Source organism: Saimiri boliviensis, chromosome X, assembly GCF_048565385.1.
Source record: "Saimiri boliviensis isolate mSaiBol1 chromosome X, mSaiBol1.pri, whole genome shotgun sequence".
NCBI classification, from domain to species: Eukaryota; Metazoa; Chordata; class Mammalia; order Primates; family Cebidae; genus Saimiri; species Saimiri boliviensis.
This window is the reverse complement of record NC_133470.1, coordinates 12,144,461-12,169,306: the sequence shown is the minus strand read 5'-3', so window position 1 is coordinate 12,169,306 and position 24,846 is coordinate 12,144,461. Positions and strand designations below refer to the sequence as shown.

The following is a 24,846-nucleotide window of genomic DNA, read 5'->3' as shown; positions in this document are numbered from 1 at the left end:
TGTCTCAAAAGAAAATAAATAAAAATATTTACCTTAGAGTGGAGCATTTCAAATGACATCGTTAGTATCAACACTGAGATTGCAAAGAGAATGGGCAGACATTGCATCCCATACACAATTAGAATTAGAGCCCTTTAGACAAGCTGAACTCTTTGTTAAGATTTCCTCACAGACCAATGAACACCATAGTCAAGCAAGCTCCCCTGATAAGGGGTGCAAAGAAATACCAATTCAGCATTATTTTTTAGCACCCTTTCGCCAGCTCACTCCATTAAAACATAACGAAGGACTTTATAAACTGTTTTGGTATATGTATCATGAAACATCCTACATGGCAAAATTAGAGGCCAGGAGTGGACCACATGGTTAATGAGTATTATATATGAATTTGTTGAAGATGAAAACATGGTTTATTGCTCCCAGGGGATTTCGGTAAAGCACACTTAATAAAATGCTGCTCCATATCACAGTTAAAAATATTACTCAACTCTAAATGAGATTCTTTTTTAACTCCCAGACTTCTCTTTTATTGCCAAATCCCTGTATAAGTAGAAAATTGATGGAATTCTATCATTTCCTTTCATGATGTTTGTTGACCGAAATATTTGATGTAGGAGAAACTTTTAGTTTTATGCTAGGGCTGGCTCTTGCTAGCTTGCAGGAGCTGATTGTGTGCCTTCCCTGGCCTCACATTAGTAGGTTGAAATTGGCCACAGTGGGAGTATTTACACCACAGAAATTGGCACACACTTACAAATCAGGTTAGTTCTCCCCTCTTATTCCTGAAAGCCAGTTGTTAAACATTAACCAGCATACTGCTGCCTCTGGGACAGAAGTTGTTAATCTTTTTACTGCCATGGACCTTTTTGACATCTGCCAAGCCCTCTACCTCCTCGAATAATGTTTTTAAAGTCAGTGCAGTCAGTGCAGTTATGAAAACGTTAAAGAACAGGTTTAGGGATACAGTTATATGTGTGCTTCTCTAATGACATTTGACATAACATGATTAGCAGGTCTGCTCTAAATTTTACATAATAATTAACAAACTATATTTTGAGATATCTACAAAATCATAATGTGATATGAAAATATCTATGATTTCTACTGGAGACGAAGTCTCACAGTCCAGCTAATACTACTGTGGCTTATTGGCTACATTCATGGTTGAAGGAAAAGATACGTTTCAATTTAGCTGTTAGTGAAAGTAAACATGTAATTTATCTCCTATCCAAGTTCACCCGTGCTCTGAATTCCATCCATGGACTCCTTGGGAGGACATTGACTCCACGTTAAGAATCCCTCCTCTATTAGAATCCTATTTCATGTTTGCAATCATCAGAATGTGCTCTGCTGACTCATATTGGTTATTTCCAAAGTGGAAGTGAGGACTTCTCTAGAAAATATAGTAGTTCGGAATCCAACTAATATGTCCAAAATTCACAAATTATGTTTCTGTTTACATAATAATTGCTCAAACTATTATTCCCATTTTAATAAGCATTTCCATATTGATTATTCAGCTCCAACTTGTCACATGAATGCCCTTATTTACATCCCAAAAGGGCATGCAGGAAACCTTTCTACTGGTTTCCTATACATGTTATGGGCTGCTCACTCAATTTGAAATCTTCACTCTCTCGTCCATTCATATATTGTGGCTTTTACCCAACTGAAAGACCTAGTCCAAATATCACCCTTTCTCTCCAGCCTTCTGTGGCCCACTCTGGCCTCTCCATTCTGCAGCCTCCTCTTGCAGAACCACTCTTGCAATCTTCAAGTCACTACATTCTTCTGCTCCTAGTGAGAATCATGTTCGACTTCTCTCTCTCCCACTGTTGCCCAATACTTTAGATTCTTCTTCAACTCCACCTGTCAAATCCATCCCTATCTTTCTGTTGCTGCTTTCTCAATTCAGACTGTAATTCATTTTCACTAAGACTGTTATAGCAAACTCCTAACAGGTCATCCTAACTCTTCAGTCTTGTCCCCTCCAATAATTCACTCCACATTCTGCCATCAGAGTTATTTCTCCAAGACACAGATCTGGTAATTTCTCTCTCTCTCTCCCTCTCTCTCATACACACACACACACACACTCCTCAAGGGCTGTCATATGGATAAACATGGATTTTAAAGGCTTTCCCTGATCTGAAGACAGCTTACATTTCCATCATTCTTCCCAAAAGACTGTTCCAGGAAAGGTAGAATGTTCACCAAAATCTTTTCTCTTGTGTAGAATATCCTTTTCCCCAGATTTGCGTCTTGTAGTTTATCTAATTCTACAGAGCTCTGTTCAAGTCTTACCTCCTCCACAACAAATTTCTGGGGTCCCTAGACCTGCAGAAGCCCCTGTCACTCCTGTTCTCTTACTGAACTTTGCTTATGAATTTATCATTGCCTTTAAGAGATACTTTCATTTGTGTTATTTTGTTTGTAAACCTCAGTATAGAAGAGATGGAAATTTATCTATCCTGAATGTTACCACAACATTTAGAACAGTCTTATTCATAGTTTAATAGCCATTATTCAATAACTATCCAACTTATTTTTCAGTTGAATTATTCTCTGATTATTTTGTGTGTATAGATTTAGTTTGCTCTCATGGGATTTTGGATTATTTCTATGAAAGGAATCTACTTTGCATGTCTCTGTATTGTCCCATAGTACTAGGCAATTGTAGGTGCTCAATTCATACTTGTTGAAATTAATTATGGCATCTGATAATTTTTCCAAGTTTTCTTAATTCTTATAAAGTTTATAATTTACCTAAGGAAACATGAGTACATGATACCAAGGACTGTGCATATGAACTGAAGTATTTGAGCATAACATTAAAAGTATAAATGAAAACAGTGCAGGATTCATCTTGTACTTTTTCAAAATTGAAAACAAACTAGTTATAGGCTTTAATAATAGCAAATATAATTAACCAAGAGATTTAAGGAAATTACTAAGTCTGTTATTTCCCAAATTAAAATTAATATTGTGGTGCTATGTAGTTAACCAAATAAGTAACCGTATAACAAATGTACTATAATGGGTATTAAATTGGTTTTGTAGGGCCCGATGATGCACAACAAAAAATAGAACCTCATCACACAGCAGTGCTTGGGGAAGGTGACAGTGTCCAGGTGGAGAACAAGGTAAGTATTTTATTTTCCTTCAACTTTCTTAACATATACTTTCTACTGGTTTCGAAGAGAATGCCTAAATGCTGTGGATAACTGAAAGTTTTTCTCTCTTCCTTAGAGAATAAATTATAACCGGAAGTTTATCATCTCCTTACATTAATTTCTGTGATTTCTATAGGTTCATTTTAAAGTTTTATCTATATTGATTATCTTCAGGAATCATATAAAGTCCCTATTGTTTACCCCTGGAAATTTGAATCTAGAAGCCACACATCTTTGTTATCTTTTATTTCTTTATACAATTGGTTTATTTTGTTTTTAGCATACGTGAAAATAGATCAGCCCTCTAGAAGTAGAAATATAGATCTACATGCATACTCACATAGAGCCCTTTGAAAATAATCCCCATTTTGAGTTGAGACAAAGATATGATGCATTTCACAGTCCTTTTGTGATGAATCCCTGCTCTTTTAGTAAAGTTTCTGATATTTTAGGAGTCTTGGGAGGATTTTATTCCCAGGTTTTCAAGTTTCTTTCTCATGTCTATTTCATTCCCTTGAGTAATTCAGCCACTATGTTGTGAGTCTGTTTAGTCAATCTTATAAAGAGGATTGAGGAGACAATTGTGTAAAAGCTTGGGAAAAAACAAACTTCAAAAACTATTTCCGTGTGCAGATGACCGGTAGCGAGGCACTCTGACTGACTTCTGGCCTTCTGACCCTGCCTGTTGTTATAGAACACAGTGGCTCTAAGGAGTTATCAGATCTTAGCCCACTTTTCTGGCAGCAGTCTACTGCTGCTTTCATTTTCTGCAGCATCACCATGAATTGTGAGGCAAACAGAAGAAAAACCTCATGAGCACCAGAAAAATGCATATGTCAGGGTCAATGCCCTTTAATATTAGACTAAACCATATGAAACTCCCACTTTTGAACTACAAAAATGTCAATTCTGTACCTTTCAATCCAATATAGGAAAGAGGCATGAAAGCTACACATAGGCAAGAATCTACTGATACTAGAGTTGTTTGTAACATTACCTGGTTTAAATTGGCAACCTCAGTTCTTCCTATAATACACAGAAAACACATTACAGGTAAGGGGTTGGAAGCCAAAATAGAACACCAGAAAGAAGTGATGAGGGACGTCAGAAGAACAGGTGCAGCCAACGTAGAAAAGAGTCAGCTGAAGCCATCAGTTCACTGGCAAGCAGCACTCCTGGCTCCAGTGGCATCATTCTGCTATGTGCACTTCTGTAATTGTTGCTGTGTATAAACATAGCCTGAGCCATCAAAACTTTAGAAAGATTTCTATGAAAAAATTGATATTAAAAAATCAGCATTTAAAGGTGGCCTATGTCACTTATATCCACACAATAGTAGAAAGTCACCTTTAGATTACAGCAGAAAAGAGATTATGAAGGTTTGGATCTTGGCTTTACTACTTGTTAGCTGTTGTGACTATGGACACATTTGTAAAGCCCTCTGAGCTTCAGTTTCTTTCTCTGCAAAATTAAATAATACTGCCAACTGCAAGGGATTGTTAGAATATTTGAGATTATATATGTTATGAGTCTAGTCCAGATTGAGCATGGGGGTCAGTAATTTATGACCAATAGGCCAAATCCAAACCTTTTTCATAAACAAAGTTTTATTGGACCACAGCGACACCCATTCATTTCCATATTTTCTATAGATTCTTTTATCCAATAACAGTGGAATTGAGTAGTTGTGACAGATAAAGCCTAAAACTCTCTGGCCCTTTACAGAAAACATTTGGTTTAGTACATTGTAGGTGCTCGATAATGGTAACTGGAAAGTTTATGAATCCAAATATCTAATTTGATAGTCATGCCACATTCATGTTACCTAGTAAGGATTTATATAGTAGACCTGAAGGCTTAGGTAGAAAAAGGCTCCAAGAGACCCTGACTCACTCAAGCTCCAAGCCAGTGTTATCCTCACTTGGACCTATCATTAGCCTGAGGATTTGATAAAGAAGGAAGGTGTTTCTGCCTAGTGATGTGCCAATCCCATTTGCACTAAATTGTGGTCAATAATGAGAAGCTGATTTTTTTGCCTGGCTTTCTTCGGGCTCTGTTCCTCCTGGACTTTTACTACTCTTCCTTTCTGTTTCCTTCACCATCACGCCCATTTTCCTGGTTGACCAGTAGTATGGGCAGTATCTCCTATAGTGGCCAGTCTCTAGGGCAGGAGAGGAGAACAAGGAAGGGATGATGCAAAAGATCACACCTTCTCTCTGCCCCAGGTTTCCCTGTTCCATCTTAGAACTTTTTCACAGTCCTACTCTGGACATTTAATCCTAGACTGGGACCAGTCTTCCCAAAATAGCTTCTGGTGTTCAAGGGCTAAGGCTTCCTGTGCTGCTTTGACCCACAGATGGTACTCTGGACTTTCTCCTAAGTGATGCTTGCCCTGATGGCTCCGTGATCAGGAGTACAAGAGTTTGATATGAAAGGCTCCATATCACCCTTAGACCCATGTTTATACTGGTATCCTATTGAGAAGGTCTTAACCCTCATAGATTAGCAAGCTCACCTGTAGCGTACCAAGGTAGAGAATCAGTACCTCATTGGCTGTCATCAAAGCCATACTTCAGAGTAACAATGCTTTTTAGCTGGCACCATTCATGGAAAACTCATTAATATAATAAATATTAATATTTGACTATATATAGCATTTGATTAAAATAAACATTGAAAGAGAAAATAAAACATCCTGTTTAAGCCAGAGACAACTTTTTTGCTTGTTTATGTATAAAAGTTCATGGTGTTTAAACCACTAATTTTTAAAGCTGATAACAGTTAATTGTTTGATCTTTTCATTGACCCAAGAAGCATAACCAATGAAGTCTGGTAAAAACAAATACATGCAGTAAGTCATGCTAAAGTTCAGTTTTTTTCTTTTTCATTCATTCTTTCTTTTTTTTTTTTTAAGATGGAGTCTCGCTCTGTCACCAGCCTGGAGTGCAGTGGTGCGATCTTGGCTCACTGCAACTTCCACCTCCCGGTTCAAGCAATTCTCCTGCCTCAGCCTCCTGAGTAGCTGGGACTACAGGTGCATGCCACCACGCCCAGCTCATTTTTGTATTTTTAGTAGAGACAGGGTTTTACCATGTTGGCCAGGCTGGTCTTGATCTCTTGACCTCATGATCCGCCTGCCTCAGCCTCCCAAAGTGTTGGGATTATAGGCGTCAGCCACCGCGCCCAGTCAGCTCAGTTTCTTTCTGATCATTTTTTCAGGTATTATATCACTATAATTAATGTTATTGAAGCAAAAACATGGCCTTTGATCAGCAGTCCCCAACCTTTTTGGCATCAGGGACCAATTTCATGGAAGACAATTTTTCCTCAGACAGGGGTGGCTGAGGATTGTTTCGGGATGCTTCAAGAGCACTACATTTATTGTGTACTTTATTTCTATTATTATTACATTGTAATATATAATGAAATAATTCTGTAACTCACTGTAATGTAGAATCAGTAGGAGCCTTGAATTTATTTTCCTGCAACTAGATGGTCCCATCCAGGGGTGATGGCAGACTGTGACAGATCATTAGGTATTATATTCTCATAAGGAGCATGCAACCTAGATCCCTTGTACATGCAGTTCACAATAGGGTTTGTGCTCCTATGAGAATCCAGCACCACTGCTGATCTGACAGAAGGCAGAGCTTGGGTGGTAATGGGAGCAATGGGGAGTGACTATATATACAGATGAAGCTTCACTAGCTCACCTGCCACTTGCCTGTTGTGCAGCCCAATTCCCAACAGACCACCAATCAGTACTGGTCCATGGCCTGGGAGTTGGGGACCCCACCTTAGATTCATACTCAGAATCCTACTGCCATCTTGAGCTTTACACTTATAGTTGGTAAAACCAACTGAGTAGCTATTCATAGTTTAGAAGTTATCAACATATTAAGTGATCCATAAAACCTTCATCTGGGCTTTGATGATTTATTATCAGTATCAGTGGAACTCGAGACATAGCTTGGCAAAAATACTTATGGAATAACAAGAGCAATTTTAAAAAGTCAATTATTAAGTAAACCTAGAAGAGCCTAACTCTGTAACAGAAACTCTAAGAAGGTGCACCAAAGCAAAAGACATGGTCTGGGTGCCAAAAGACGGTGAATGTTAGTTGGGGTAATTATACATGAAGTAGTGAGTGGACCTCTGCTACTCATATATGGGTTTTAAAAATCAAATCCCATGAAGGCATTAATTTAGAGCCATGTAAGTACTTGGGTTTTAAATAGGTCTTTAATTCTCTTGGCTTTTGCATGATTTTCATCATTTGACACCATAGACAAGGTCACCATAGACAACTTTTCAAGGCAACAGCAACTGAGACTTTCAGCCACATCATCACTCTACTTCCTGGTATATCTGGAAAGATTATTAGATTTCACTGAAGAAGGTGAACTAAGGAAAGAAAGTGTCATCTAGATTCATGTTTGCCTATTTTGACAGCTAGTTGGGTTATGGATAAGTAAGGTGATGGTGCATAAATAAATATAGGCCTTGGAATGGTTAGAGACTTATAAAAATGTAAAGATGTGATCAAAACATCGTAACTGAGCAGATATATTAAATGACCCCAGCCCTGGGACTGTAGGGAGTAAATCAAGACTTTTGAAGAAACCATTGTACCCTACAGTCCCATTTATTTTTTAAGTTGAAGGCAGGAAAGGGAAACAATTTCAGTCATGTGAAAAATGATAGTTTTTATTAAATCTGTGGAATATTAAAGAATTAATTATTAATTTTTTATTGAAACCAGTAACAAATCTTCTGGAACTAGTAACATTGTAATAATTTCTAATTAAAGAGCTTTGTATTAGTAGAAGTATGATGTAGTATAATATTGGCTTACATATTTATAAATATGCGATATTAGAATTGGGGTGAAGTTTTAAACTTTTTGAAGGCTTCATTTTAAAGTGTATAATCATTTTGGCTTTATTGTTTTATTCTAAATCAGGTAAACCTAAAAGAAGCCTGAAAAGAAAATTATAATGTTCAGTTATCTATTAGTGAGTAACCACGCTAAAATGTAGTGGCTTAAAACAACAATCATTTATTATTTCTCCATGTGATGGGGAGTTCTGCTAGTTTCTCTGGGGTCACTCATGTTGCTGGCAGGCTGGGAGATGGACTCTGCTGGGGCTGTTGTTAGAGGTGCCTCAGTTCTGCTTTAGGTGGCCCCTCCATTTGGTTAGCTTGGGATTCCTCCTGAGAGGGCAGTCACAAGACAGCTTCTCAGAGAGGGAGCATTTGCATATGGGAAGAGCTGTGGAAATGGAAATAGAAAAGTAGAAGCTGGAGAATCAGAGAAGTCACCAACCAGTTAATCTGGAATGCCAAGCCTATCCAGGCACTGAAATGAGGCCACAAAAGGGAAATGGATCTAGAAGCGTAGTGGAGAAGTCTGTAATTCTGCAGTCTAGTGTCTAGGGATGGGGCTGCAGCTGCTCTTAGTCAGCAGAATTAGCAGTCAGGAAGAAGAGCTGGACAGGGCATGCAGGAGGATTAGGACTAGCTGGGGTCTAGCAGCACCTCTGACTCTACCTGTTACAGCTAACTGCCGCGTTGTCTCAACTAAGTTACCAGGGCACAAAACACCACATATAAGTATATCTAAGTATATATGTAATTCACTTCTAGTAGAACTACAGTTTTCCTTAATTTCAAACCAAACACCCATTTCTAATAAATAAAATTACTGAAAAGTATATATATATATATATATATATATATATATATATATATATGATGTATATATGGTTTGATAAATATAGGACCCTTACAGTTTTAACATGTGAATTACTTAAAATGCTTAATAGTTTGATATAATGAAATGATCTAATGATTATTAACCAGAAATGCATTTGATTTTAAAACAACTCCCCAAACACACTTTAGAAAATATTTATTTTATGTTTCTTTTTAACTTTTAAAATTAGCAAATTTTTGTAGCATTTTTTTTTAAATATAGAAAAGCATAAAGAAGAAAATGAAATTTGCTTTAGTTCCCATTATTCAGAAATAACAAATGCCAACATCCTGGTATTTTTAAACCATAGTATATACATACCATTTTGTGACATTTATAAAACTTACAGTATATTACGAACATCTCATTACACACTTAAATATTTGTTGAAAAAATGAATTCTAATGGCCATATGATAGTTTTTCTTGTAAACATATAATTATTTAACCCCTCATTTTTGGAGAACGGTTTTCAATTTCTGCTGTGATAAATAGTGCCACAATAGTGAAATTCCCTTATACTATATTGCTAAAACTGTCATTACTAGATCGGAGGACATTAGGAATATTAGAGGTTTTCAGTCATATTGTCAAATTGCTCTCTTGAAGGATTACTGCACCAATTGAAAATCTCCCAAATGGTATATGAACATGTATTTTTCCCTGCATCCATACTAGCACTGGATATTATGGTTCATATTTTTTCCCATTTCAGGAAAAAAATAGAATGCTTAATTCTAAGCGAAAACTTTTAGTGACTTTAACATAATAGGACTCTTTTGGAGAGAAATTTGCCTGAGCAGATGTCTCTTGGATGCTCTGTTTTTATAAGGTTTCATTTAGTGCAATATTTCTGGGGCATATTTTATATTAATAGTAATAATTTTCAAAAGTAATAAAATCTTCTTTTTGATTTACATAACTAATCTTCCCTTTTAAAAATTACATGGTGGCTGGGTATGGTGTCTCATGCGTGTAATCCCAGCACATTGGGAGGCCAAGGGGGGTGGATTACCTGAGGCCAGGAGTCTCAGACCAGTCTGGCCAGCATGGTAAAATCCCTGTCTCTACTAAAAATACAAAAAAATTAGCCAGGAGTGGTAGTGGGTGCCTGTAATCCCAGCTACTTGGGAGGCTGAGGCAGGGGAATTGCTTGAATAAGGAGGTGGAGGTTGCAATGAGCCAAGATCATGCTACTGCAATCCAGCATAGGTGAAAGAGTGAGACTCCGTCTCAAAAAAAAATTATATGGTTACTGAGAAATGATAAATCACATGATAAGCCAGTTTAATCTCATAGTTTGTCACAAAGATATTTCCAGTTAAAGAAATCTTAATTTAATTCTCCTTCTCAAATTTGAAAATGTTAATATTTTGGTGGCCTGCACTTATTCTTGAGTTCTAGTTGCTACTAAACAACTTAAGGAATAAGCATTTCCATAATGGGTGTTGCACAGAAAATATTTCTGAAAATTATATTCAGAATTAGGAACATTGCCCATTTGACTAGCATGTCAATTTCAAATTGTTCCCAATTTGACCTTCGAAAATAAGCCTGTTTATTGTTTGATGTTTTCTTCGTTAACTTTAGGATCCCAAGAGAAGTCACTTTGTCTTAATTGCTGGAGAGCCATTAAGAGAACCAGTTGTCCAGCATGGTAAGCTCAAAATGGCAACAATTTTCTTGGCTGATTTTCTTTTTCTTTGAAAACAGTATACATGTATAGTATTGTTGGGAAGAATAGCTGTATTTTTTTTGTCCTGTCTCTCTATCTACAGATCTGAGGATTTTGTTTAATTTTTCTGTCATCAGAGAAAAATATATACATGATGTTTATTCCTGTCTTTTTTTTAAGAAACATTTCTTAGATGCCTATCATGTGTAGGATATTGAGTTTGGAACTGTGGGAAGAACAAAAATCGTATTTTTGTATTATGTCATAGGGAATTTTAACTTGAAAAACGATTCTGCAGTCTGTTGGGAACTTTAACATCCTTTTTATCTTTATCAAAAACAATAGTGATTTCAGTACTGTCCTGTAGTCTATTGCATTTTTAGTGAAAAAAAAAAAAAAAAAAAAAGAAAGAAACTCTTAAGAACCGTATTTTAAAATTTCTAAAATAGTAAAGTTATTCTTTGTTTATTAAGAAAAATAAGTAGAGGTAACTGATATAGCAGAAATAGTACTGTACATAGAGGCAGAAAATCCTGGCTTAAGTACCCAAACGATGACTTCAACTCTTTGGGTTTTGATTTCTTTGTATCATTGTTGTCTGATTAAATGAGGAACATCTAAAAGCAACTAAAACCCAACTTATTACTTAAATGCTTACAAAACACATGTCCACTTCACTAATTATTAAATTCAACATCCATTAAAATCCCATTGCATTTCCCTGCCTTGCATGAATTCCCAGATATACACAATGATTGCAGTGAGCCAAGATCAAGCCCCTACCCTCCAGACTGGGTGACAGAGCAAGACTCCATCTAAAAAAAAAAATAACTCTGGAACCAAACACCTTGCTCCATCCGAAGCCTCCCATATCCTGTATCTCAAATACCCTTAACAATTCCACCAGCATCTCAGCCTCCCAAGTTGGACACCTGTTCTACCCTGATGCAAAAGTCTTCTTCAAAAATTATAAATCATATTATATTACTCCCTATTTAACCTTACAGTGATTCGTAATCACTTGCAAAAGTAGGTCTAAACTCTTTCCTGTAGATTTGCATCCAAAGCCCAGGAGGGTCTGGCTTCTTCCTACGTTTCAGATTGCCACTCTTTTTCTCCCTTTGATCCCTCCTTCCACCACTGTACCCCTATCCCCTCCAGTATTCTTCCAGCATACTAATCCTGAACATGCCTTTCCTCTATGTGTGACTGTTCAAACAACACTCCCTCTGTGAATCCTTTCCTGGATTACCCCTCCTCCCCTTTCTGTGCTGATTTTATAGTTTTTACATACTTTTATCCTTCCATATGTAACACAGTTTTATAATGATTTTTTTTCATATCTGTGTGATAGATTTGAGCCCTTGAGGAGAGGGAGTCTGCCATTTATTTGTCTTTCATCTTTATGTTTCTAGCTTCTAGCACAATGTCTGTCATTTAATAGGAATTCAGTAAATACTTAATAGATAGGAGATTGAATGAATGAATTTAGATGCCTGGATTTTTTTTCCCTACCTTGTATTCTATTCCCCACAACCTCTCCAAAGATTTCAGCATTATCAAGGCATATTATCCTGTGTCTTCCTTCTCAAGATTTATAAATTATAGTGATCATCAAATCTGTGTTGATATGATAAAAATGGTTAAGAAGTTTGAATGTTTTATTTCCTCTAAGCAATACAGTTATATATTAATCATAATCTCCCAGAGAAAGCCTCCTTAGAGCAGAAGTTCCATAAAAGGAATGTCAGGAACCTCTACAGGTTGGATGAGGACATATACTGAGTGAAAAAGTCTGTCAACTGCTCTGAAGACACTGTCAATGCCATATAAAAGCTGGCCTTGTTTATCTAGCAGATCACAGGAGTGAGACAGTCCATTACCTCTCTGTCCCTACAATATATGAAGAAAGGGCAAGAAACACACATTGCCTCCTGGTAAATTAGGAGAGGACTTCTTGTAGATTTGAAAACCTGAGTTCAGACCCAGCAATTAGACAAAAGGGTCAGCAAACTATGGTCCATGGGCTACATCTGCCCACTGCATGTTTTTGTAAATGAAGTTTTATTGGGGCACAGCCATACCTATTCATTTTTGTACTATCTATGTCAGTTAGTAGGCATTCAATAAATACTTAATAGATGATAGGCTGCTTTTGCACTTTGATGAAAGAGTTGAGTAGTTGAGACTGAAACCGTTTGACTCACAAAATCTGAAATACATACTATCTAGCCCTTCCTAGAAAAAAATTTGCCAACCCCTAGAAAACTTTAAAGAATGATGATTTTGGACTTGAAATTTATATAATCTTCTGTTTATTGTCAATAGGTGCTGCTAACTTTTAGAAATGACTTAGAAAAAAAAAAGAAAAAAAATGACTTAGAATCCTCAAATAAATATACAGCCTTATATGCTGCTTAGACACCAAAGTTATGATAAGATTTGTCAATTCTTTATATCAGATGGGTTCAGTTCTTGACATTAGCTAATGTTATAAAAATAACTACAAAAACAGTTGTGATAGAACCGTATCTAAGACTCTTTTTAATAAAAAAGATCACCATTGCTGGTCAGAAACCTGTGCTGAATGGGTAAGATGCCATTGCATTTATCCGAAGTTTGATCTTTATAATCAATAATCATACACAATCCCAGTCAAGAAACTCATCTTACAGTCCTTGGGGATTGAACACTGTGAAGATAAGCTTCTACTCTTTGGATGTGCTTGGATTTTGTTTTAAATTAAGAACTACAGAAATATATACGGTTTCTAGTGGTAGAGGAAAATGTCACACAGAACTTTCTGAATGTCTCTTTCTGCCCTAGGTCCATTTGTGATGAACACCAGTGAAGAGATTTCTCAGGCCATTCTTGATTTCAGAAATGCAAAAAATGGGTTTGAAAGGGCCAAAACTTGGAAATCAAAGATTGGAAACTAGTGGAGAGCAGAAGAATAGGTCTCTATGTGTCCTAGAATTTTGCCATTTGTGGCATCAAGCCATTCGAGGCATTCCATTTCTAAAGCTGATTTAGCCAGTGCTTCTAAAGAATTCCACACTAGAGTGATAATGTGGTTGTTGTAACAATAAATGTAGGATATTTCCTGGCACATGCAAATAAACCTAATTATTGTTTCTTTAAAAATCATTGTCTTCATTTGTACCTAAGTTACTGAGCTTATGTTTAAAAAGTCATTTTGTGTATGTTTGCCTTTTTTTTCATGTATATATGGATGTTTTATTATTTTTTGTGCATGTGCAGGTTTTTAAAATCATATTTGATTGCTTTCTTTGTGTCATTGGCAGCAGATGCATGAGCATCCTTCTTAAGCAATCGTACTGAGATACAAAGGTCAAGACTATGTGCTGGGGTTTCATGTTACAGGTTATCTGCTTTAAAATAACCGAAGACCTGAACATTTGAATTAGTTCTTAAAACTGCCCTGCTATTGGTAGGGACGCAACAGGATTACAGCCAAGGCTTCTCTGTATTTTCTGCCAAAATCTGTGTCAGATTTAAGACACATGCTTCTGCAAGCTTCCATGAAGGCTGTGAAAAGAAGTTTCAATCCAGAGTTGAGTTCCAGCTGTCTGTAGCTGTAAGCATTGGTGGCCACACCACTTCCTTACAAAGCAACTAGAACCTGGGGCATACGGTGGAGAGATGTTTTTTTGATTTGCTGGACATGAAATGAATTTAAAGTGCTTTCTTTTCAGGTGGAAGACATGTCTGCCTTCTGATTATTTTTGGAGCATGAGAACATTTAACATTTTTTTCATCTCTCCTCATCTGTAAGATTGTGCAAAAAAATTGTACCTTGCCTAATTGAAATCATTTCATTGGATTTTGATCACAACTGATTATTTGGTTTTCTATGTGAAGTTTGGGGGTTTCAAACTTTCTTTCTGGAGAATGCCTTTTGAAACAATTTTCTCTAGCTGCTTGATGTCAACTGCTTAGTAATCAGTGAATATTGAAATATTCAAAATGTACAGAGAGTGGGTAGTGGTGAATATTTTCATGATGTTGTACGTCCAGCTGGTGCAGGGCTCCAGTAATGAACAAGGACCAGTGAAGGTAGGTAAGCTCAATTTTTAATGTAATGAAGTTCTTTTTATTGGCTCATACAGAGGACGTTCTTTGCCCTCGCTATTTTTGAAACAATATAAAAATGCAGAACTATCCTGGTAGTGAACTGGACAGGATATAGCCTGCATTTGTTAGTGACTGTTCTTTTTATTAGTCTTACTAAACTTCTGGCCATGAGTATTTGAAGATGCTGGGGTGAGAGTTGGTTGTTTTTTGAAGTTATGGTAGAACACGGGCAGTCCGGAATCTTTTTGGATAGAAAAGTTTCTCCTAGATTGCATATGCATATGGCACAGTGGTTTTTAATGAAATATTGATTTGTTTTTATAACTAATAACTTTGCAGGCCATTTGTTTTCAGGTCTCTGTGAGCAGCAGAGGTTAGTTTGTTTGATAAATTGAAAATTGCAGTGCTTTCTATGGACAGTTTCTATCTGTTTTTGCAAATTACCAATTGCGGTCATCCAGAAAAGTGTTTTCTCACAGAGTGTTTGGTTTTTTTGCTTCTTGAAAGGTGTAAAATTCAACACTAATCAAATCTTTGGTTCTATGAACAAGCATCAAATAGAGCTTAATGACTTGAGAGTAATGCAAAAAAAATTAACCAGAATGTTACTGACTGCTGCAACAATATTTGGCCCAATTTTATGCATTTCATAGATGATATATATTTTCAGCTTCTATTTTGAAAATGATTTGGATGTCATTGTTTTGGCTGAGGTGATGCTGAATTGTTATTGATTTAGAAATTTCTGGCCTTGAAAAGACAATTAAATGTGCATTTGAGTTTTTGTAGCTGTTGTTTGGGACACGCATTTTCAACAGGGGTCATATCGCCCCCAGCAGGGGAAAATTGGTTCATGGAGGGATGAAAAAAGTTTTACTCTTGATACGTAACGCACAGACATACGTAAGGTACATATGGTATGTATTTTAATATATCCGTATTCAAATTTTGTAGGGGAAAAATGTCTTAAAAGGCTCCTGGCTGGCGCTGGTGGTGAGGGTGGGGGTTGATATTAAAAAATGGTGAACACTGAGCTGAGGGTGAGTAGAAAGTCACCTTGTCTGGCAGCCAGCACTTTTCTAACTTTTCAAATTCCAAATGTACATGGGAGAACTTAGTCTTCAGCTCCATTTTACTGCTACCAGCCTTGATATTGGACCGCAAGGCCAGATTATAGGTAATAGGGAATCTGGTTGTAAGCATAGGTAACAGTAACAGAAAAAAACAGTCTGTTTTGTTTGAAGTAAGACTTTTCAGACTATCCAGCTTTTTTGTAAGTTCATAAAATGGGAATCCTTTAGATGTGCTGGACTCCTCAAGTTTTAAAATGTTTCCATTTTCCTTGTAAAATGTCACTTTATCTGATGGTATAATAAAGGAGACTTCGAATTGTTGGACATTAGTCATATTCTTTAGGTTGCTTAGCTCTTTTAAAGAGCACAAGTGCCAAGAATGTCTCAGGTGTCCTGGGCACTGTGAAGTTTTAAATGCTTTGGATGTACTGTTAATATATGAGTTTGTTATAAAGCTGCAAAGGAAAGCAGCTGAATTTGCATATGACAGAAGACAAGTCGTATACGTGGAGAGTGAAGCATTATATACTTACTAATATGCTTAGCAATTTTTTTCATTCTATATTTACTAACACGATTAGCAGTTTTTTTCAGAGTATGTCAGAATTTCCTTTAAAAAGAATTTCCTTTAAAAAGTGAACCTACATACACTGAATTTATATCTGCCCAACCCCTCACTCAAATTATTTCTGATATGAAGGAAAGGAATGCCTACAGTTAAACAGAAGTTTTGGCATACATGTGACTGGATGGTAAGGGATAATGAGATACATAATATTGGTTATAGTTTTCTTTATTCCCTAACTTAAAAAAAAAAAAGAAAATCTAAGAGGAAATCATGTTCCTAAATGTTAAAGTTCTTCTTGTTAAAATTAAAATTTAGTATGAAAACATATTAATGATGGTAATGGTTTAGGGTGGTGGTATTTGAATTTTTTTTTGCTTTGTGAAATAAATGTTTTATTTATTATAAGAAATTTCTACGGTCTTCCACAGTACTTGGTTCATGTGTATGTTCTTCTCCTCCGCCTCTCCTCTTCTAACCACCTGTTTTCCAGAATGGTTGGTGATGCTAATTTTGCCCCCTAGGTTGCCCTCCAGGCAACCCCCAGCCCAGTTTTCACTTTCTAGCTTTGAACATTGTTCAGTTCTCCAGCTTAGATTAGCATTGCCTCTGAGATAGTTCTACGTGTCTGTGAACAATTTTTTTTTTTTTTTTTTTTTTTTTTTTGAGATGGAGTTTCGCTCTTGTTACCCAGGCTGGAGTGCAATGGCGCCATCTCGGCTCACCGCAACCTCTGCCTCCTGGGTTCAAGCAATTCTCCTGCCTCAGCCTCCTGAGTAGCTGGGATTACAGGCACGTGCCACCATGCCCAGCTAATTTTTTGTATTTTTAGTAGAGACGGGGTTTCACCATGTTGACCAGGATGGTCTCGATCTCTTGACCTTGTGATCCACCCTCCTCGGCCTCCCAAAGTGCTGGGATTACAGGCTTGAGCCACCGCGCCCGGCCAGAACAATTTTTTTTTTTCTGTAGCAATCGTGAAACAGCTGCTAGTACACTGGACAATTGTGCTTAATGCCGTTTGGGTGTAAGGCCAACTAATTTCATTAGTCTTGCCACTTGTGCTTGCAAGGATAGCTGTTTGGAGTCAGGAGTGCATGGAACATGTGAACTGAGACAAATCTGTTTGAAAATCTCAATTTGAGATTTCAAATCTACTTTGTATACTGTTTAGCCTTTAAGTTTCTCAGTCTAAGAAGAATACATTTTCCTCTAGAAATAAGGTTAATCCAGTACCTATGCATGGTTCATTAATATAATCAGATTACTGACTAGATGTGGCATTTATTTGTTTCTATTTTCTCCAGCTTTTTAGTACAGCTCAGACAGTTATATACAGTTGCACAAGATGTGCACTGTACAACTCTAGGGTGCTCCATGCATATCAGCACATCTGTATGTGACAGCCCTAAGTACAATGTGGTAGACACTCTGGACATTTGGTAAATAAGTATCTACAACCTTACTATCCTCCCATTCACATTGGCCTTCTGGCCAGCACTATTTCTTGTTTATTTAATAAATGATTCTTGTCTCCAGAAATTTTGTGAGTCTTCAGAAGATGCTGGCAGAAGCCAGCCTTCATAAATCTTTTCAATGTCACTGATGAAGACATGACACTATTGCAGCAAAGGAATACGAGATCATGGTAGGCTTTCATAACTTTTTTTCTGACAGAATTAGTTTCTTTCTGCTTTATCTTCCCTGTATACTACTATATTTTTTAACCACTCTTTTTCCTTTTCTTTTTCTTTCTTTCCTTTTTTTTTTTTTTTTTTTGATGGGGTCTCACTCTGTCACCACACTGGAGTGCAGTGGCCTGATCTCTGCAATCTCTGCCTTCCAGGTTCAAGTGATTCCCATGCCTCAGCCTTCCGAGTAGCTGGGACTACAGGTGTGCACCACCATGCCTGGCTAACTTTTTGTATTTTAGTAAAGACAGGGTTTCACCATGTTGGCCAGGATAGTCTCAATCTGCTGACCTTGTGATCCGCCCACCTCAGCCTTCCAAAGTGCTGGGATTGCAGGTGTGGGCCACTGTGCCTGGCCTATCTACCCTTTTTTCTTAATTACACTGGTAGAAGAATATTGCTGGGTGATGGAGTCATTCACATTCTGTGTAAGACTAGAATCAGTCCAAGATCCACAGGAACATGGGATACTTCTAACTTTCATGAGAAGCCACATGACTCACAAGACTTCTTTACCTTTGTTTTGCTTGCCTTCTCCTGAAGTTGTCTCTACAGTGAATTGAATAACAATGACTGAGGTGTATTTTCCTTATTTAATTCCAGGAAGCAGTCCCACTCCTACTCCATGCCCTATATGCAGATCCAAAGTCATATACAGGAAAGTCCATTGACTTTGATGCTGGTCAAACGGCCCAACAAGCTCTTGTCCACTTTTCTGTCAGGCACAGTCCTTGGCACAAAAGATGTCTGAAATACTTTCCATTAATTTCTTCTTTATGATCTTGTAGATAAATGTGTTGAATTATATGCTTCTATACACATCTGTTTTAACCCAGTTACTTATTTGTAACTGGTGACTGAAACTTTCATATCACTATAGCATATTATTGGTACCCAGGATACAATAGAACCTTCAATATCTTCCATCTTCAGTATAGTACTTCCTTGTATGACTTATTTCTTAACATAAAAATCCTGTTTTATACCTGTGGATAAACGTTTACTATAAATCCCAAAGACAGTTTCTGGAATGAGAATATAGTATTTGCATACCCACATGATTCCGTGTAGAACTTGAGGTAATAAGATCTGGGACTCCCAGATACATTTATAATTACCACAGTTGGATGGAGGTGCTACAGAAATAGGCACACAAATGGCAGCAAAATTGTTTCTGAGCACATTTCTAGGCTCAACTTTTTCCTATAACTTAGGATGAGCAGAGAGAGTGAAAACTGTATATAATTGGAAATATGACTGAGATGAGACAGAGATGAGATGGAAACATTTCTTTTTCCCTTGCTTTTCTGGTGGTAAGTTCACTTTTCTGTCTCCATTGCCACTAGTTCTCAAAGTCCCTATCAAAATACTAGGGCATTAGACAGCAAAGACACCCTGAGCCCCACCCCCCACCCCGCTACTGCATCATGAAAGCCTTAGCTGGTTGTGATGTCCTAGTTCATAAAGAGTCTCCATTGTCTCTCATTAGAACTTTCCAATATTTGAGAATTCATTTATTTATCTTTTCAACTGGTATTTGTTGAACACCTGTATCTCTAGGCACTGATCTAGGGGCTGTGAATGCAGCAGGAAATAAGACAATGTTTCAATTCTCTTGGAATTTGTATTCCATGTGTGGTGGGTAGAGGCAGACAATATGCAAATCTGTAACTTGTCAGGTGTGATCAATGCTACGAAGACAATCAAGTAGGGGGAGTGGATACTGTACTGGGTGAATCAGAGGAGACTTTTCTGATTCAGTTACGTCTGTGCAGAGTCCTGAAGGAAATGAGAAAGACAAAGGCAACCATCAGTGCAGTGACCGTGATGGGGGCACAAGTTGGCTTTGATGTCTGGGTATTAGCCAGGGGACTGGTGCAACTGGAGGTGGGCTGAGTGAAGGCCAGAAGTATAGTCGTCGAGGTTGGAGAAGTAGCCAGGAAAGATCATGTAGGGTGTAACTGTGTTTCCATTAAATTTTATGGACACTAAAAATTGAATTTTATATAATTTTCCTGCATCATGAAATTTTTTAAAACATGTGTTTCAACCATTAGAAAATGTAAAAAATTGTTCTTAGCTAACAGGCCATACAAAAACAGGCTGCAGGTTGGATTTGGCCCATGGGTCATAGTTTGGCAATTGTGTTATATATAAATCATTACACTACTTTATCTTCATCATGGTACACATCCATACCTGACATGTTTTGTTTGCCTGTGTATACATTTATTGCTTTGTCACCATCTACTAGAATACAAGCTTTTTGAGGAAAGAAACTCTTATTTGTCTTGTTTACTGCAGCATCCCAATCACCAGTGAAAAGCCTGTAATGTAGATATTAAAAACAATGTTGACTGATGTACTAGGCCTCGGGATTTTTAGATATCCAGGATCAGGATATGAACTACTGCATTAAATCATCTCCAACATCTACTCTCATGATGGCTTGTCTGACTTCATGATTAAAAAAAAAATTCTAAAGCATTTTTTAGGGCAGAATATTCACCCTGTGCTGTTTTCCTGTGGGCAATAGGATAGGATTTGTCTGGATGTAGCAAAGACTCCTCCAATGTCCTTCCAGGCACAAGCCATCTTATAAGTTGTTCCCTTTTAGGAGCCACAGGTATAGAAGAAAGTAATCTGAACCCGTTATTCTAGCCTGTTGGTAATTGAAAGAGAGATGAACAAAGCAGCATCTGGCTGCACAGAGGTCTGGACAAACTTGGACATCTTGATGTTTTCCTTCATCCCTGAGATCCTTAGAAATGCTACCTAAGTTTTCATCTTTTGCTAGGTGGTTTGTAAAGTCATGGTAAATTATGGCAAAGTGCTATGGTCAGATACTTTATCAGTCAGGCTAGGCCAGGATATACTGTGAAAACAAACACTCCCAAAATCTTGGTGGCTCATAAACAACAGAGACATTATTGCTTATACCAGCCTGGTTGATCTGGGGTCAATTCCACATGAGGATGAAGCTAGCTGAGTATCCAATCTTGAATGTTAGGAATCACTGTGACAGAGGGAGGGAAAGCCCCAGAAAGCCTCAACCTGGCACTTAAATTCTCTGGCCCAGAAGTGACACATATTACTTCTAGTTGCAGCCCCTTGACCCACTGCTTCATTTAGCCAGAAAGGGCCAGGAAGTGCAATCCCACCATGCGCTCAAAAGGCAGAGAGATGGAAAATTTTGACAAACAGTGTAAATGACTATGACACACAACCTTGCTGACTTCTGAGTGCTTCTGAACAACTTTGACTGTAGAATGTAAAAAAATCAGTGCTGAAAAATGAATTGTATTGAGACAACTTGGGAGGAATAGAAGGAGATGGAATAAAAAGAAAAAAATTCACTGATTTTCATCATGCCACCTTTAATGCATGGAAGAAGGTATACTTTGCTTAGAAAATCACATTGTCACATTCAGAACAACTTTAGTGAAGATGGGAAACAACCATGGCTGGTCAAGGGATAAAGTGGGCTGAAGAGAGACAGGTTTATTTCTTAGGAGGCATCTCCTCCCTGGGAAAAGGAAAGACACATTCAGCTCAGTAAATATTTGTGAAATGCCTACCATGTGCCAGGAATATGAGTGGAAATGATGTTTTTATAAAATAAAGATGTCAAGTATTTGCATGTCTTACCAACAGGGAGTTCAATTTGGCCAGGGGGAAGGATAATTTTATGCCTGAAACTTTAGTAATGTAAATTTTTATGCTGATTCTCTTTTTGTCATTCACTGAGTATTCCTAAGTAACTATAACACTCACATCTTGGAGATAAGTATTGCTTTCCTGAAATCTAGGTTTGGCTAACATTGCTTCTGGGAAGAGAAAATGACATGTGTTGGATGTCCCTATAGCAAATTTTTGCTGTTGCTTACTGTTCTATTATGGAGAGTGTTAGAAACAGTGTAATTTTGATTGAATGAGTATGCTAAAATCACCCTAGTTAAGAAACTGCACAAAAAGAACAAAGTGGAATGAAAAAGTGAAAACAACTTTGCAATGATGTACTGATTTATAACTACATTCTCTCAGCAAGACTGGGGATGACTGGGCATCTTAGAGAGTACAGAGGATGTTGATAAGAGGAAGAGGAGATCAGTGGATGTTGATATGGGACACTAGATCCTTAGGAAGAAATGTGAAAGAGGCTATGCTGGGCTGACTGCCTCTGGCACAGCAGGGCTGCTTTGTAGAAGGCACAATAAAGTTTTGCATAAGGATCCTTTTCCCATCCAACGGATTATGCTATACTTTGGCTGGAATAGTGCTGTAGCAGTTAGCCATTGCCACAGTAATGCTGTGTAACAAAGCAGTCCAAATTTCAGTGGCTTAAAGCATCACTACCTTATTCTTATGTCTGAGTCAAATGGGAGTCAGAGGATTAAGGTTCAAGGCATAGATTGGATGCAGGTTAGCCCCACATGTCTTTCATCCTCCTTTGATCAGTGGGCTAGTAGGAGCATGTGCTTGCACTGATGGTGGAAATAGAAAACAGCCCAATCATAGGTGAGTTTCAAACCTCTGCTTGCATCATGTCTTGTAATGTCCCATTGGTCAAAGCAGATCATATGACCCAACATCAGTAGGGCTGGGAAATATATCCCTCCCTCAGAGAGTTGGGAGTGGAAATGAAATTGTTTTTAACAATAGCCTAATCACCGTAAAGGTTTTGGGTGGTGTTCTTAGACGTTGGGCTCTTGATCTTAGAGATCAGTGATAGAGAGACTGTAACAGACCTCAGGAACCCCTTGGGGTTATTCAGAGCATACTTCTAGAGGGTCTGGGGTTGTCTTGCCATTCAAGCCCATCCCATACCCATCGGCCCCCACATATCCTAAGCACAGCTGTGTCAAGTGAGAACAGAGGCATTTGAGTAGAGCACAGATTTCAAACACATAAAGGCAGGGCATGACCATCTCCCCCATGATCTGGCTGGGAGAAAACCACGAGCAGTCTTCATCAAGTTGGAAGATGTGGAGGTTCCAGGCATTTTAGCCCTCTAGTATATCCTCAAAAAACCCAGACAGCCATGCACACGCACACACACACACACTCACATAAATGCACATGCACACATTCACACACACATAAATGCACATGCACACACACATACATTCACACACACACACACACACACACACACACACACTTTTCCTGCATTTGTAGCTCCTTTCCTCAGTCTAAGTTTAATTAAACAACTTGGATTTTGTGTATATTCATTTAAATATAGAATTGCATAAAGAAAAGAGCCACCAGAGCCACCAGTGGTAGCATGTGGCCTCTGAAATGAAAGACGAGCTCACCCCACCCTTAAATGGCCAGGTTTCTGGATTTCAGAGAACCAAGATCAGACCCTTGGCAGGTTCCATCTGAGTAGCCACAGCAGCCATAGCTACAGCAATAATGATTAGCAAGTGTGTGTTCTCCCTGCCCTTGGTTAGTACCCCCCATACCATCAGGTGTCATCTGTTCTAGGTAAAGCCAGCCCCTAGTAACAAAACACCAAAATGTAAAATGTGGGTTGTTTTTTTCTTTACACACCTCTAAAGACATGTAAAGCCTGAGCAGATACCTTAAAATTCACCTTCTACCTGAAAATACCTCCTAGAACCATTTTTAAAAGGAGATGGAGGCAGGGTGGAGAGAAAAAGTTTGTCTTTTATTTACCCTGGTACAGTTGTCTTGTTTTTTAATTTTTGATGTTTATTTACTATGATTGGAGTTGCCATGTCTTACTCTTTTTTTTTTTTGAGACAGAGTTTCGCTCTTGTTACCCAGGCTGGAGTGCAATGGCGCAATCTCGGCTCACCGCAACCTCCACCTCCTGGGTTCAGGCAATTCTCCTGTCTCAGCCTCCTGAGTAGCTGGGATTACAGGCACGCGCCACCATGCCCAGCTAACTTTTTGTATTTTTAGTAGAGACGGGGTTTCACCTTGTTGACCAGGATGGTCTCGATCTCTTGACCTTGTGATCCATCCGCCTCGGCCTCCCAAAGTGCTGGGATTACAGGCTTGAGCCACCGCGCCCGGCCGTCTTACTCTTTTCAAGCTCACCTCTCTAGCTCCTAAGAAATATCAAGGGCCATAAAACAGACTTCTAAATCCCAACACAAAGGACACACCTTGAGAAAGGAAAGAAAGGAATCCAATATTTATTGTGTGCCTACTGTATACCTGATCCTTTCCTACACATGGCCTCATATCTCTTCATCAGCTTAATGAGTTGTCTATTATTAACAATGCTGCTTTATAAATGAGGAAACCAAGTCTTAAGGAAGTTAAATATCATATCCTCAGTCAAATAGCTAAAAAAAAAAAAAAAAAGTGCCTTGATTCAAAGACAGCTTAATTTTTTTTAAGCTTACTATAGAGTAAAATGGATTTTTCCCTTTTGGTGTGTAGTTCTATAAATTCTAACACATATATACATTTATATAACCACAACCATAATTAAGGTACAGAACTATTCCATCATTCCCCCCCAAAAATTCACTTATGTTATCCTTTTATAGTCAGACCCTCCTCCCAGCCTCCTAACCTCCCAACCTCTGGCAATCACTGATCTGTTCTCCTTCACTGTCATTTTGGATTTTTTTCGTTCATTGTCATTTTGGTTTTTTGGGAATGTCATATAAATGGAATCATACAATATGTAACAGTTTGAGATCGGCTTCTTTTTCTCACACTGCCTTTAAGATTCTACCAGTGTCTTAGTCGTTCATTCCTTTTTTTTTTAGACAGAGTCTCAAACTGTTGCCCAGGCTGTAGTGCAATGGTGTGATCTTGGCTTACTGCAATCTCTGCCTCC

The 24,846-nt window shown here is 37.9% G+C and overlaps 2 protein-coding genes across 4 annotated transcripts in view; both read left to right on the top strand.

Moving 5' to 3' along the window:
• PIR (pirin) overlaps positions 1-13,747 on the top strand; it is a 107,881-nt gene extending 94,134 nt beyond the window's left edge. The window contains exons 8-10 of one of the 2 annotated variants that reach the window (XM_003920344.3): positions 3,061-3,143; positions 10,518-10,584; positions 13,429-13,747. In XM_003920344.3, the coding sequence (XP_003920393.1) occupies positions 3,061-3,143; positions 10,518-10,584; positions 13,429-13,541 (263 nt within the window). In that variant the 3' untranslated portion in view covers positions 13,542-13,747. The remainder of the gene's footprint in view (positions 1-3,060; positions 3,144-10,517; positions 10,585-13,428) is intronic. The other variant, XM_074391805.1, reaches the window with a different exon arrangement.
• A 137-nt stretch (positions 13,748-13,884) lies between these two features.
• VEGFD (vascular endothelial growth factor D) overlaps positions 13,885-24,846 on the top strand; it is a 47,215-nt gene continuing 36,253 nt past the window's right edge. For both annotated transcript variants that reach the window (XM_010336608.3, XM_003920345.4), the window contains exon 1: positions 13,885-14,679. In XM_010336608.3, the coding sequence (XP_010334910.1) occupies positions 14,590-14,679 (90 nt within the window). In that variant the 5' untranslated portion in view covers positions 13,885-14,589. The remainder of the gene's footprint in view (positions 14,680-24,846) is intronic.